The following is a 13,295-nucleotide window of genomic DNA, read 5'->3' as shown; positions in this document are numbered from 1 at the left end:
ATGTGAACTGGACCTGTTTTCGTGAGCTTTGCCCAGAAAAGGATAGTGTTGCTTTAGGGCATTACTGCAGCCTATGCATCTTGTCAATATTTTAGCACTGGGAGAACGCTGTCAGGAGTAAATACGCATCTAATGGAACGGCAGTGATAAAATGCATGTTTGAAAGATAAATGCTGAGATAGAGACTAGAGGTTAATGCATTCGCTTGATCTGTCCCAGGTCAATCCAGAGTCTCAGAGCGACTTTGGCAACTACAACTGTTCTGCCTCCAATGAGATCGGGACCGAATCCAAGGAGTTCATCATGATCCCAGCTGGTCTGTTTCTCTGTATTGATCTCAAAACAAACACAATATAGTCATTTATGGCAGTAGAAAATCACATTGACATTGAGTGTTTGGGTGCTTTTGAGGTACTGTATTTTTGAATTACCTGCAATTGTAGACTTTGTTCAATAAAGTGCAATGCAATAGCTCAAATTTTCCTCTTGTGAAAGTGGTGCTGAAGCACAAAGCTGTACAATCAGGTCGTATAATCGGGCATAAGCTGTTAAAGTGCAGTTGTCCCACTGCGTATTGTGAAGTGTCTCCCCTGTGGTGCAGATGTGCCCTCGGCGCCGTCCATCACTCAAGTGCAGCCGTACTCCAGCACGGCTCAGGTGCTTTTCGAGGAGCCCGAGTCCACTGGAGGAGTTCCTGTGCTCAAGTACCGAGCCGAGTGGAGAGCCGTGGGCCGAGGGAAATGGGTGCAGCGAGTCTATGAGGTGAAAGACGGTGAGTCTGTCACATGAAATGAGGAAAACCAGCCATATTATGTGGATTATCAACACCACTGCATGGTTTGTAGACTTTAATAATGGACTTATACTGTATCATGGAAACACAGAATTTTCCTTGTTCATTTGAAATATGTATGTAGATATAGTATTTTTTGTTACACACAATTTTGGAAACTATACTTTAAAAATTATTCTCACTATTTACTAGTTGCTTATTAGGGTGCCTATTATTAAAATATTGGCTGTTTATTAGTACTTATAAAGCACATATTCAGCATGACCATTCTACATCCATAATTCTACCCAATACCTAAATTTAACAAATACCTTACTATTAATAAGCAGCAAATTAGGAGTTTATTGAGGTCATAGTTAATGGTTTGTTGATAGAGAGAATTGGACCTTAAAGGGATACTCCATCCCAAAATGAAAAATTTGTCATTAATCACTTACCCCCATGTCGTTCCAAACCCGTAAAGCTTCGTTCGTCTTCGGAACACAATTTAAGATATTTTGGATGAAAACAGGGAGGCCTGTGACTGTCCCATAGACTGCCAAGTAAATAACAGTGTGAAGGTCCATAAAAGGTATGAAAGTCGTTATCAGAATACTCTATCTGCCATCAGACATGCAATCTGGGTTATATGAAGCGACGGGAACACTTTTTGTAAGCGAAGAAAACAGAAATAAAGACTTTATTCAACAATTCCTTTGTCAACAGTCTCCTCTGTGTTTCTCCATATCACTGTATGCTGCGAATGCTCTTCTGTATTATCCGCTCCACAAGGATGCGCTGTTTTTATGTGTATTTAGCTTTGATTTGAAAGAAAACAGCGCATCATTGTGGCACGGATTATACAGAAGAGCATACGCAGCATATGGTGATATGGAGAGACACAGAGAAGAATGTTGACAAAATCTTTTAAACTCACCAAGGCTGCATTTATTGGGTCAAAAATGGAATAAAAATAATAATATTGTGAAAAATTATTACAGTTTAAAATAACAATTTTGTTTTTAATTTATTGTAAAATGCAATTTATTCCTGTAATGTCAAAGCTAAATTTTCATCATCCAATACTTTAGTAAAACTAAATTGTCTGTATTTGGGTGTCAGAAAATTAGAACTAGATTGAAAGAAAAAAAAAAATCAATTTGCAATTGTACAGTTTTTAATATGCAATTATTTTATTTACTGCTTGATACATTTTTATTAGGTTTGCATGTAATGAAACACAAGCAGAAAATAAACAATTGTTTTTTAAAAATGGCTTTACATACAGTACAATTTACTAGAAATTTGTTCTGCTTATGTCTCATAAATGGTCCCGTAAGTAATAAAATAGGCATAATGAAAATTCTGTCATCTTTTACTCACCCTGTCATTCCAAACCTGTGTAACTTTTATTCTATGTAACACACAGTAGAAGATATTTTTGAGAAATGTCACCGTGTTTATTACAATGGATGTCAATGGTGACCAAAACTATTAGGTTACCAGCATTTTTCAAGATTTCTTCTTTTCTACAGAAGAAGGAACAACATGAGGGTGAAGCTTTAAATGTCAAATGTATTTCCTCATGTTCAGTGGCAAGGTTTTATGTTGCCCATTTAACATGCATGCTGTTGTTTATGAATTAATGAATGGGTTTTTGATTAAATCTGCCTCTCGCTGCTTCCCAGCAGGACTGAGTTCAGTCACAGTCACCGGCCTAAAACCCGAAAACGATTACGAAGTCAAGATGTCTGCCATCAACGGCAAGGGCGAAGGCGACAGCAGCCAGTCAGTGGTCTTCAAAACCGAGCATGTCCGTGAGTATCACGTTTCTCTCTCAGGAGCACATGGTTCCATCAACAGCAGCACAGCGTGGTGTGACGGCCCACACACCTCTTCACCAGCTAGTGTGAAGTCTTTGGCTGACGCAAATGCTAAAATATACAGTTTGTGCTCTTGGTGCTAAAGAGTAGGGCGTAATGACTTAAGAAGTTTGAATATTAACATATTTTCAGTCCCTTGACCAATTCTCTCATTTTACTGAATTACAAATCCAGCATTACAGAATGACATTATATCAAAGGTTAACTGTGTATTTTTATCAATTAATGAATATTTAATGCTGTATCAGGTTATTATTTTTAATTAGAACTAAAACCATTAAAAAAGTGGCTTGAGATAAAATAAACGTTAACTAAATTCAAATAAAATTTTAACATCTTAAATTTAGACTGTATAGACATTTAAAAATCTAATAAAAATGTAAAACGCACATAAAAAACATACAAAAATGCTAAAAATGTAAGATTAAAATGAATACTAAATATATAAAAATTTAAAATAATAAAAACTATAATAGTAGACAATAGATAATAAAATATTCTGATAGATAGATAGATTAGTTAAAGTTAAATTTTAGTCTAAAAATAATCAGACTGCAGCTCTGTCAATATTATGCACTCCAGACAGGCTTTGCATGGTTCTTTTTGAGCAGTGGCTTCTTTTGTGCCTCACTCCCATACAGGCCAGTATTATGTAGCGCTCTTGATATGGTTGACTGGCTCACCTTTACTCTGTTCTCAACTGAACTGAACTGAACTCTGTCGCTCCTTCAGAGTAATTGTTAGCCTGTTTGTGGTGTCTCTCAGAGTTTTGAAGGACCACCTTTTTCTAGGCGACACCAGGGTGGTTTGATGTAGTTGCCAATTTTTGACAACCTACAGTATAAACAGTTCCCACTTGGCTATCCCATGTTTTGCACCTTTTTGCCCTCATGCAGGTTATGTATTATTCATCATGAAGAGAAACCTGGTAGTTATTTTAATCATTCATAGGTAGAAGCCTATGGATGTTCTATTAAGGTAAGATAAAAACCGCCACAGCATATTTCCATTATTTTTGACAAGAATATAAAATTGGTACATTTTGACTTTCAGTGCACAGAAATAGATCACAAAGGACTGAATATTAATGTAATATTTGTAATTCAGTGCAGTGAGAACATTGGTCTTGAGGCATTTGCAAATTACTGTATATAAATAATATATGCCAGGCAGGTTTATTGCTGCTAAGCACATTCATATATACACTAGTCACATAAATGATTTCTTATATCAATAATTGATTCATCTATGAGAAATCCGACTGGTAAGAATAGAACATCTTGTTCTCACACAGGACAAAATTCTGCAAACATTCTACAAAACATCAATAAAAATCAATCATAGCATCGCACACTACAAGAATATTTCTGTGATTTGTGTTGAAATTCTCATCATGTATAAACACCACTCACACCTACCCTCTTACTCCCCCTGGTGGTTGTTTGTGTGATGTTTTGGACTTCCAGAGATGTCATTATCACATAATATTCTCAAAATATTGTGCACTGGGATTTATTTCCTGTCAGTACATAAAACAAAACCCATTTAGTGCCTAAATCTCCAGGATGTAGTCCAGAGAGTAATGACTCTAACTCAGGTAAAGTATGAGTTATGAGAGAGTATTGCTGTCTGATCTTGTTACCAGCTTTTACCCTTTGACATTTTCAGACTTTCAGACTTTTTCAGACATTTTCTCCTATTTTGTTTTCCATTTGTATGTTTGTTTGTTTTTCTCATTTTTTTCATTTCCCACTGGATCCCTTAGGGTATTCTTACACAAGTAAGTGTTCATTTCCCACTGTGGTCATTATCTTTTGATATCATCCATATTTCTTCGTATTTTATTATTTGTTAATATCTTGTCTAGTGGTTATAGGATTTAAAGACCCCATGAAATCAAAATGAGAGTTTTATGGCTTTAAGTCCTTGTCTGTTATGAGGTCAGCCATATGTTATTGTACTCGTAAAAGTTTACTAAATTAAATTTTTTGTGCTCTTTAGAATGAGACTGTCCTCTCTTCTAATACCTGCTTCTGATTAGCAGTAGCAAGAATTAAACCAACAATTTATTAGGATATATGTTAACACATTAATGATAACTTGGCTCTCATATGTTCTTATGGGGTCTTTAAGTTCAAATGCTAGCCTTTTCCTCAAACAAAATAAAAGTGAACATTTTCTTTTTTCATGTGCTCCCTAGATGGGATTTTTCATTTTCACACTGAGGACACAGGTTTGTTATGGAGCTGTATGATGATCTTCATAGTTATGATTGTATAGTATTAAAGGAGTGGTTCACTTCCAGATTGATAATTTATTCACCCCCATGTCATCCAAGATGTTAATGTCTTCCTTTCTTCAGTTGCAAAGAAATCAATTTGTTTTTTTTTTTTAGAGGAAAACATTCCAGAAATTTCTCCATATGGTGGACTTCAATGGTGGCCAATGGGTCGAAGGTCCAAATTGCAATTTCAATACAGCTTCAAAGGGCTCTACGTGATCCCAGCTGAGAAATAAGGGTCTTATCTAGTTTAATGAACTTTAAAAAGTAGGGTAAGGTGACAAACTCCATCTCATTTTCTCCTCCAACTTCAAAATCGTCTGACATCATTGTTTTACCTTTTTTGTAAAAGGCATTTGACTTTCTTTCCATGTTCGCTTTTTAAACACTGGGTCGGTACTTCCGCCTACGTCATGCATATGGCTGGATAATTAATCGAAAAGAAACCGAAATTCAGAACCTCTAACCAATGTAATTTTCCCATGTCAGTTATTTTGTTATTTTAATCCTGTTAATACTTTCCCATTAAGAACATACTGTCGTGTATGTTGTCAGCGCTATACAGACGTATATGACCATTGCACTCGCGTGTTTTGGGCCAGGATTGCAAGCTTTTGTTTACAGTAGTAGGTTGGCATGGCAACTTTTGTATTTGACGGCAATTTGGCGGAGTAGGCATTCTGCGCTGTGCTTTTTTTTTTAAACCATTCATGAGCGCTGCATCTCGTGTTTTAGATGCAAAGACAGAGTGACAGGACAGGAAGATCCTGAGAGGAAGATCACATGCAACAGCGATCATTTATAACTATGAGGGCAAAAAATAAAAAAAAATAAAATAATTGTTCATTAATCGTAATCAAGGTAAACCATTTAATTAATCAAGATTTTGATGTTGTCATATTGTCCAGCCTTAGTCACACATGACATTTCCAACGTGACTATGTAATGCTGAGGTAGTGCAAGGCGAGCATTTGTGGTTAAAAAGTACATACATTTTAATTTTTTTTATTTTTTAGAAAATGACTGATCGTTTCGCTAGATAAGAGCCATTTGAAGCTGCAATTTGGACCTTCAACCCAGTGGCTCCCATTGAAGTCCACTATAAGGAGAAAAATCCTGGAATGTTTTCCTCAAAAAACTTCGCGACTGAAGAAAGAAAGTTGATATTACATAATGTTCTAGTTTTGTGGTTGCAAAAAGCCTCCACATGTCTTTATCTTTAGGCAACACACATTTAATCCAATTATTAGTACACAGGAAGTATTTAAAGTTTAGCAACTTTAAATATTTCTTTAGCGATTGAGATCCAGTGTGATGTGCTTACATTGTCACATGCTTTGTCCAAAAACTAATGCATGATCCTTTAGTATTGTATCAATACTTCAGTGTTTCCTCTGTTTTTCATTGAGAAATATGATTTGACAACTTACCAGTAGTTTTTACTAAACCTGTAACCTGTAAGTATTATACTTGAATATGTAACTTATCCCATACCGTTTGTGCTGAGCATATAAATAACACCTCAAATTGTGCTGCAAAAGCAGTGTTGTTACTTTAATAAGCAATAATATTAATTCACCTGGCGGATGATAAACTAAAGAAAGGTGCCCAAGCCATATCTAGAGAACAGAATGTCATACACACCTGCTGATTTGCCCTTTAGATTTGCGCAGCCATCTAGAACAATCTCTTAGCAACACCTTAGCAGCCACCAAGAACCATTTAGCAACAAGTTAAGAACCACTCAGAACAATTTAGTAGCCATATAGCAGCACTAGGGGTGTTACAATTCACAAAATTCACGGTTTGGTTCGATACGACACACTGGTGTCACGGTTCGGTACGTTTTCAGTATGTTTTCGATACGGGCAGGGGTGGGCTGGGTAATTGCTTACTTCACAATGTTGGAAATATTTCTGTTTTAAATCATGAAGGCGAGCCAATGGATATCACATAAGCAACGTGCAAGAGTTATGCCAGTGAACGTCTTAATCTCAGTCAATTCACTATGCAGAAAGTGAAAGTAAAACGATGAGATGATGAGAGACGAATCTACTTCAACATATGCTGATAACGGTATAGCTAACTGCTTTAATTTAGTCCCTTAATATTTCTCTTGGGGCCGTACATAGTGAAAAAAGAGAAGAAACGTATTTCGTGTTAAGTCGTTTTTGAAAGTCAGTGCTTGAAATAGGCTTTTCATTGATTTTTATTGATAACTGCAGTGTTAATATTTTAATTATAGGCCTATAATTAATTGGATAATAGACCTGTTTTTTTTTAAAAAAAAACTTTTTTTACAACATGGTAATTGAGGAGTAAATAGCCTAATCATTTGTTATCCTCGCAGCGGGTAAGTTATGCGGTAATATTGCTGGGTAAATTAATTGTTACTTTAAATTAATAATTAAAGTGTTTTTGATAATATCGTTGGCTATTGTCGATACAAGATCATCATCTTTTGATGCAACCCAGCAAGGGGAGGTTATCGCATGCCTGTCCGCTAAGCCACTGGCGCAACACGTTGCCTGTTATGCGTCATTTTGGCTGTTTTGTTGAGCGCAGTGGCACTGAGAACATTATATTTCACACACTTTAGGCTCTTTTATTTTCTTAATGTAATAGGATTAGTCAAATGAATCATTCAGTTTGTAATGCAAACAAAAGCCTCGTACCTAACGGTTCAATACGAATACGTGTATTGTTACACCCCTAAGCAGCATACTGACAACTGCTCAGTAAACTTTTGCAACCAGATAGCAACAACCAGAACACCCTAGCAACTGCTTAGAAATGGACTTATTTTTGCATCCAGCTTAGCAAACAGCAAGTTAAGCACCACACAGAACAATTTAGCAAGCACAAAGCAGCTGCATAGCAACACCATAGCAACCACCCAAAACAGTTTAGCAGCCACATAACAAGACCATAGCAACCACCAAGAAGACCCTAGAAGCTATATAGCAACACACCAAGAAGCACGCACAGCAACAGCAAAGCAACTGCTTGGAAATGCTCTAACAATCACATTTAGAACACTTAACAACACTTAACCACAAGAACACCCTATTAACCAAACTGCAGCAACACCATATTAACCACACAGAGCACTTTAGCAACTCCATAGCAACCACCAAGAACACCTTTCATACACCATAGCAACACAAAGAGCCACTCAGAACAATTTTTAACTGCATAGCAACATGCTGACAACCAACACCCTGAAAACTACTCAGAAGTCTTTAACAACTAGTGCCATAGCCACCACCAGGAACACCCTAGAAACTGCATAGTAACTTTCAAGAACACCCTAGCAACTGCTTAGAAAGAATCGCTTTGAACAACTTGGCTATAGTTAACAGCCACTGAGAAAACTGAAGCAACCTCATGCTGTCGCAACACCATATCAAACACCCAGAACACTTTAGCAACACATTGCAACTCCATAGCAACCACCAAAACACCTTACAAACAGCATAGCAACACAAAGAACCACTCATAACAATTTTTCAGCTGCATAGCAACAAGCTGACAACCAACACACTGAAAACCACTTTAACAAGTCTTTATCGACCAGTGCCATAGCAACCAGCAAGAACACCCTAGCAACTGCTTACAAAGAACCACCTTAAACAACTAACAAACAGTATAGCAACACAAAAAACTGAACAATTTTCAACTGCATAGCAACAAGCTGACAACCGACACACTGACAATCAGAAAACAACTAGTGCCATAGCAACCACCAAGAACACCCTAGCAACTGCTTTAAACGAAATGCTCAACCACTCAGGACACTTCAACAACCAAATAGCAACAACCAAGAACACCCCAGTAACCATATTACCACCCTAGCAACACTCTACAGAACAATTTTGCAACTGCAAAGCAACACAGTGACAGCCAAGCAGCGGCATAGCATCACCGTAGCAACTGCCACACCACACCAGGTGTTTACAATCACCACTCACGTTTTCTTCAAAATATGTAAAAAGTAAAGTGGTTTGAGTGATTTTCATTTGGGTTAAGGCTAGAGGGTGTATATATACATACCCTCAATATGGCGTAATTTTTGTCACAACAATAATTACTGTTTTTGCATTATTGTAAGGGGTAGGTTTAGGTAGTGGTAGGTGTAGACATTAATAAATCACAACCTAGAGGTAGAAAATTTAATTTATTGTTAGCTTCCGGTTTTAGCTGTATCCCTTCTAGCCACAACCTTTCAGTTGTTTAAACCAGACCATATGCTCAATCTCTCAGAGGAAATCCTGCTCAGTGTGTCTCTGCTTCTGTGCTCAATGTTGTGATCTTTGTAATTAAAGCCATTTTGAGTTGCTTGGTTTTATGTTTCTCTGCAGTTTGCTAACCCTTGACTTGTTCTGTTTTTCACATAGTTACATTTGTGTCTGTATTTTTGTATCTTTCATGCAACCTCTTCCAATTTCCTTTCAACCAATCATGTGCGTGCATATGATGTGACTGTGTCATGTGGCTTGCATGGTGCTGGTGATGTCATCATCCACACTGACGAGCAGAAGGTAAACACTCGGGCCCGGCTCCATCCTCTTATGCACAGGATTAGCCTTCACTCGCATCGGAATCACCGCATTCATCCCTAAGCAGCCATTATAACTAACTCCTGTCACATTTCTAGAATAAAATCCCCTCAGACAGGTCATGAAAATTCATCCATTCCCAATTTTTAACGGAGACTGTTACCCTTGAGCAACCACTGCGCTCTGACTGCACAAATTATCTTCCGTGGTGAATATGCAATCAGAAAAAAAAAAAAAAAAAAGAAAAGTTGATGCCGTGTCCTGCCAACCATGGAAATGACATCAAAAGCTCTGGAGCTGAAAAACATTTCCCCAGAGCGATCGCTGGGTACGACGATCTTGCTCTTTTATGTTCAGTCTAAACATTTTGACAAGCAGCGGGTTTACAGACACTCTACACTGACGCCTTTTCATCCTGTGCTGCTTTGGAGATGCTGCTACCAGTGTACAATTATATCCAAATTAGGAAAGCCCTAAAAAATGCTACAGTAGACGCTGTGAGTGGTTGATCTCAATGGTTTATTTATTCTCCGGATTGAAGCATGTTTCAGTAACTTTCACAGTACCGCATGTTCTTTCAACGCACCTTTGAACCTTTTAGAGGGGTCCTCCTCTTCAAAGTCTGTCCTTTGATGTATGGGTTGTTTTTGCCTGCATGTAAATTTTATGTCGAATCTGTACAGAAAAAATATTGCGCCTTTCTTTTTATTGCACAGTTGCTTATTTTGCTTGCACACCTTGACTAATGATACAGGTTTTACAATGCTTCTGTGACTGGAGTATATTGGTCTGTTTTGCTTGTCTTTTTATAAGACAAAAGAGGCAAATTTATTTAACAATAGCGCCATTTTACGTCTTATTTACAAACCACACACAATCCGGTTCAAGCAGTAAAATAGTGCCATGTACATTTGAAGTAATAGTTCACCCAAAAATTTAAATTCTGTGATTAATTAGTCACCCTCATAAGATGTTTGTTCATTTTCGGGATATAAATTGGAATACAAATACATTCCTGTCTACCCATTAAAAATCCATGTGACCAAAATTTTCTAAAAGTTCATAAAAACACACCCTACAACCCAATATGTCTGTTTCCATAGGCAAAAAAACAAACAAAAAAACAGTATGTGAGTTGAGTAGTATGTCTGAATTCGTAGCATTTATAAAATAGTAGGTGAAAAGTATCAAGATGACCTACTACTTTCAGCAAGATTCATGAAGATATTAACAGCCGCGAAGCAAGTTTCTAACCAAGTTTATTACCTGCTAGACCAGGGATCCTCAAATCTGGCTCACGAGATCCACTTTCCAGCAGAGTTTGGCTCCAACCCTGATCAAAATCACCTTGCTGTGATTTTCTGATGATCCTGAAGACATTGATTAGCATGCTCAGATGTGTTTAATTAGGGTTAGAGCTAAAACGATTTCGACACAGCAATAGGGATAGTGCTCTCACATCAGGATTGTAAGATTTACAAAAGTCTTATGGTTTTAGAATGGAATGGGAGTTAGTAAATGATGATGAAGAGTTTTCATTTTTGGGTGAACTATTCGTTTAAGTGTAATTTTTTAAACATGCCTACTTTCTATGTAAACAAGAGTCATAATAGATTGCCAGTTTAAACTGAATTGACTCCAATTTGATTACAGAATTTGAAGTAAGGTATCAAACCGGCAGAATTTCAGTTCGAATTTGAATGCAAGGAAGTAAATATATTTCAAAGAATGTAGCATATTTTTTACTTTCAATGTTGTAAAAAAAAGTTTATAAAGGCTTACTCTATATGCCTCAACTTCCTGTGTTTGTGGCCAATTCAGCTCAAATTCCAACTGATGGAATTGAAAGCCCAATTCTGCAACCTAGGCCATTTTGGGGTGTGTTTGAGATATTACCTAATTTGCATAATGCCTTTAGCGAATCTGTTGCTAAAACAACACAGTCAGCGCGTGCAAATAAATGGCACAATTCATTCTTGGTGAATTCCCCCCAGAATATCTCAATGTAGCTGCCATTAAGATAATGAACATGCAAGTTCATTTGCAAACGTGTAAAACTCTTATTTTTAGTCTCATTTAATTTACTGCTGTTTGCTCCCTTGTGTATATGATAATTTCATTCACTGTATCCTGTAGGGACAGATGGCCAAGGAGGATGGAATTAATCATGCAGTGCTGCACTTTCATTATTTAAGAGATGAGCGTTTATTGATGACCCTTTAAACTGTCAGTCGAGTAGAATAGCTGCTTGTTAATTGAGCTGATTGTTTGGGATTGGAGCTCCTCGCATCAGTTAGTGGGGCCTCTGCCATTTTATGTGCTGCACTTTTATGACCTCAGAACACATTAAGATTAATTACTGCATTTTTATCACATCTCATTCAGTTTTTGCAGTTACGATTTTGTTTTGTAGGAGAAGATCCAGAGAGAGTTGATCATTTCACTACTGCATAGACAAAATGTATATGATAGTGAATAATACAAGTAGTAGTACCTGTAAATTGAGATTGTGTGAATGAAAGCATCTCTCTCATACGGGCTAATAGCTAATTACTGCCTTAATGAGAGTAAATGCCTTCATTTTTCTATATCCGCAGTGTACACACATAGCTTCTGCCTGCAGTGTTGTTACGTGTCACTCTGCGGCGTCAAACTAATGTAGTGAATCAAACGAGCATTCGCTGGTCATTAAAATGAAATGGATCATGATGGCCCGTGAAGGAGAGGCCTCAGTGAACAGCACCATAGAAATATTCCCAACTCACAGTGCGCTAATACACATGACTGCTCTATAGGGATGTTCACAGTTCACCGTGACCTCCAAATATCAGCCTACTCATCTAAGAAACCACAGCCAAGCAGCATGTGTCTTATTATTCTATTACTCGCCTATATGGAATCATTGGCGTGTAGGAGGCTAAGAATAATGGGAGTTGGAAAACTACCAACATTTTAATGCACGTAAATAAGGGGTTGACTGGCATTTCACTGGCCAGAATTGATATCTTCAGATCTGGGTGGCCAATAGTGTAATGCTGATACACCTAATACAATTTTAAAGCTGTTTTTTGTTCATTTCAATCTTGAATCAAGTCGAATGGCATGCATTTGTAATTTAATTTCATTGGATAAAAAAGCTGAATTTTAACATTTATTGAAAATTTGATTGCTTTAATAATATTGTTATAAGTTATTTGTAGTTTGGAGTGAGTGCCTGTTTATTTGAACAATAACAGATGGAGGACTGTTTATCACGCTATATATCGACCTGTTGCTGCACATAATAATGCCAATATTTAATGCTGATTTTCCTTTCTTGTTTGGACCTTTCTTCTTTTTACACACATTAATTTTTAAGGGGATAGTTCATCTAAAAGTGAAAAATCTGTCATCATTTATTCGTCTTTATGTCATTTCAAACCTATAAGGCTTTTGTTCATCTTCAAAACACAAATGAAGATATTTTTAATGAAACTTGAGAGTTTTGTCCCTTTATTGAAAGTCCACACAACCCAAACTTTTAAACTTCAAAAAGTTTATAAACATATCATAAAAGTAGTTCAAATGGTTTAATCAGTCATCTGAAGTGACATGTGAAGTCACTTTATATGATGAACAGATTTTATTTAGGCTTTTCTTCATACAGTGCATTCAGAAAGTATTCAGACCCCCTTCTGATAATTTTGAAGATAATTTTATGTTGCAGCCTGATGCTACAATTGTTTCAATAAATTTTTTTCCTCATTAATCTACACTCCATACCTCAAAATGACAAAGTGAAAACAGAATTTTAGAAATGT

At 36.8% G+C, this 13,295-nt stretch overlaps 1 protein-coding gene across 1 annotated transcript in view; it reads left to right on the top strand.

Annotated features, from left to right (window-relative positions):
* The window catches only part of LOC109046298 (neural cell adhesion molecule 1-like), a 60,681-nt gene that overhangs the window by 32,804 nt on the left and 14,582 nt on the right, over nt 1-13,295 (top strand). The window contains exons 13-18 of the mRNA XM_042740049.1: nt 220-316; nt 602-772; nt 2,464-2,589; nt 4,421-4,435; nt 4,856-4,888; nt 9,475-9,477. Coding sequence (XP_042595983.1) covers nt 220-316; nt 602-772; nt 2,464-2,589; nt 4,421-4,435; nt 4,856-4,888; nt 9,475-9,477 — 445 coding nt within the window. The remainder of the gene's footprint in view (nt 1-219; nt 317-601; nt 773-2,463; nt 2,590-4,420; nt 4,436-4,855; nt 4,889-9,474; nt 9,478-13,295) is intronic.

Source organism: Cyprinus carpio, chromosome B15 (assembly GCF_018340385.1).
Source record: "Cyprinus carpio isolate SPL01 chromosome B15, ASM1834038v1, whole genome shotgun sequence".
NCBI classification, from domain to species: Eukaryota; Metazoa; Chordata; class Actinopteri; order Cypriniformes; family Cyprinidae; genus Cyprinus; species Cyprinus carpio.
Note: the sequence above shows the minus strand (reverse complement) of the source record. Positions and strands in the feature narration are given on the sequence as shown.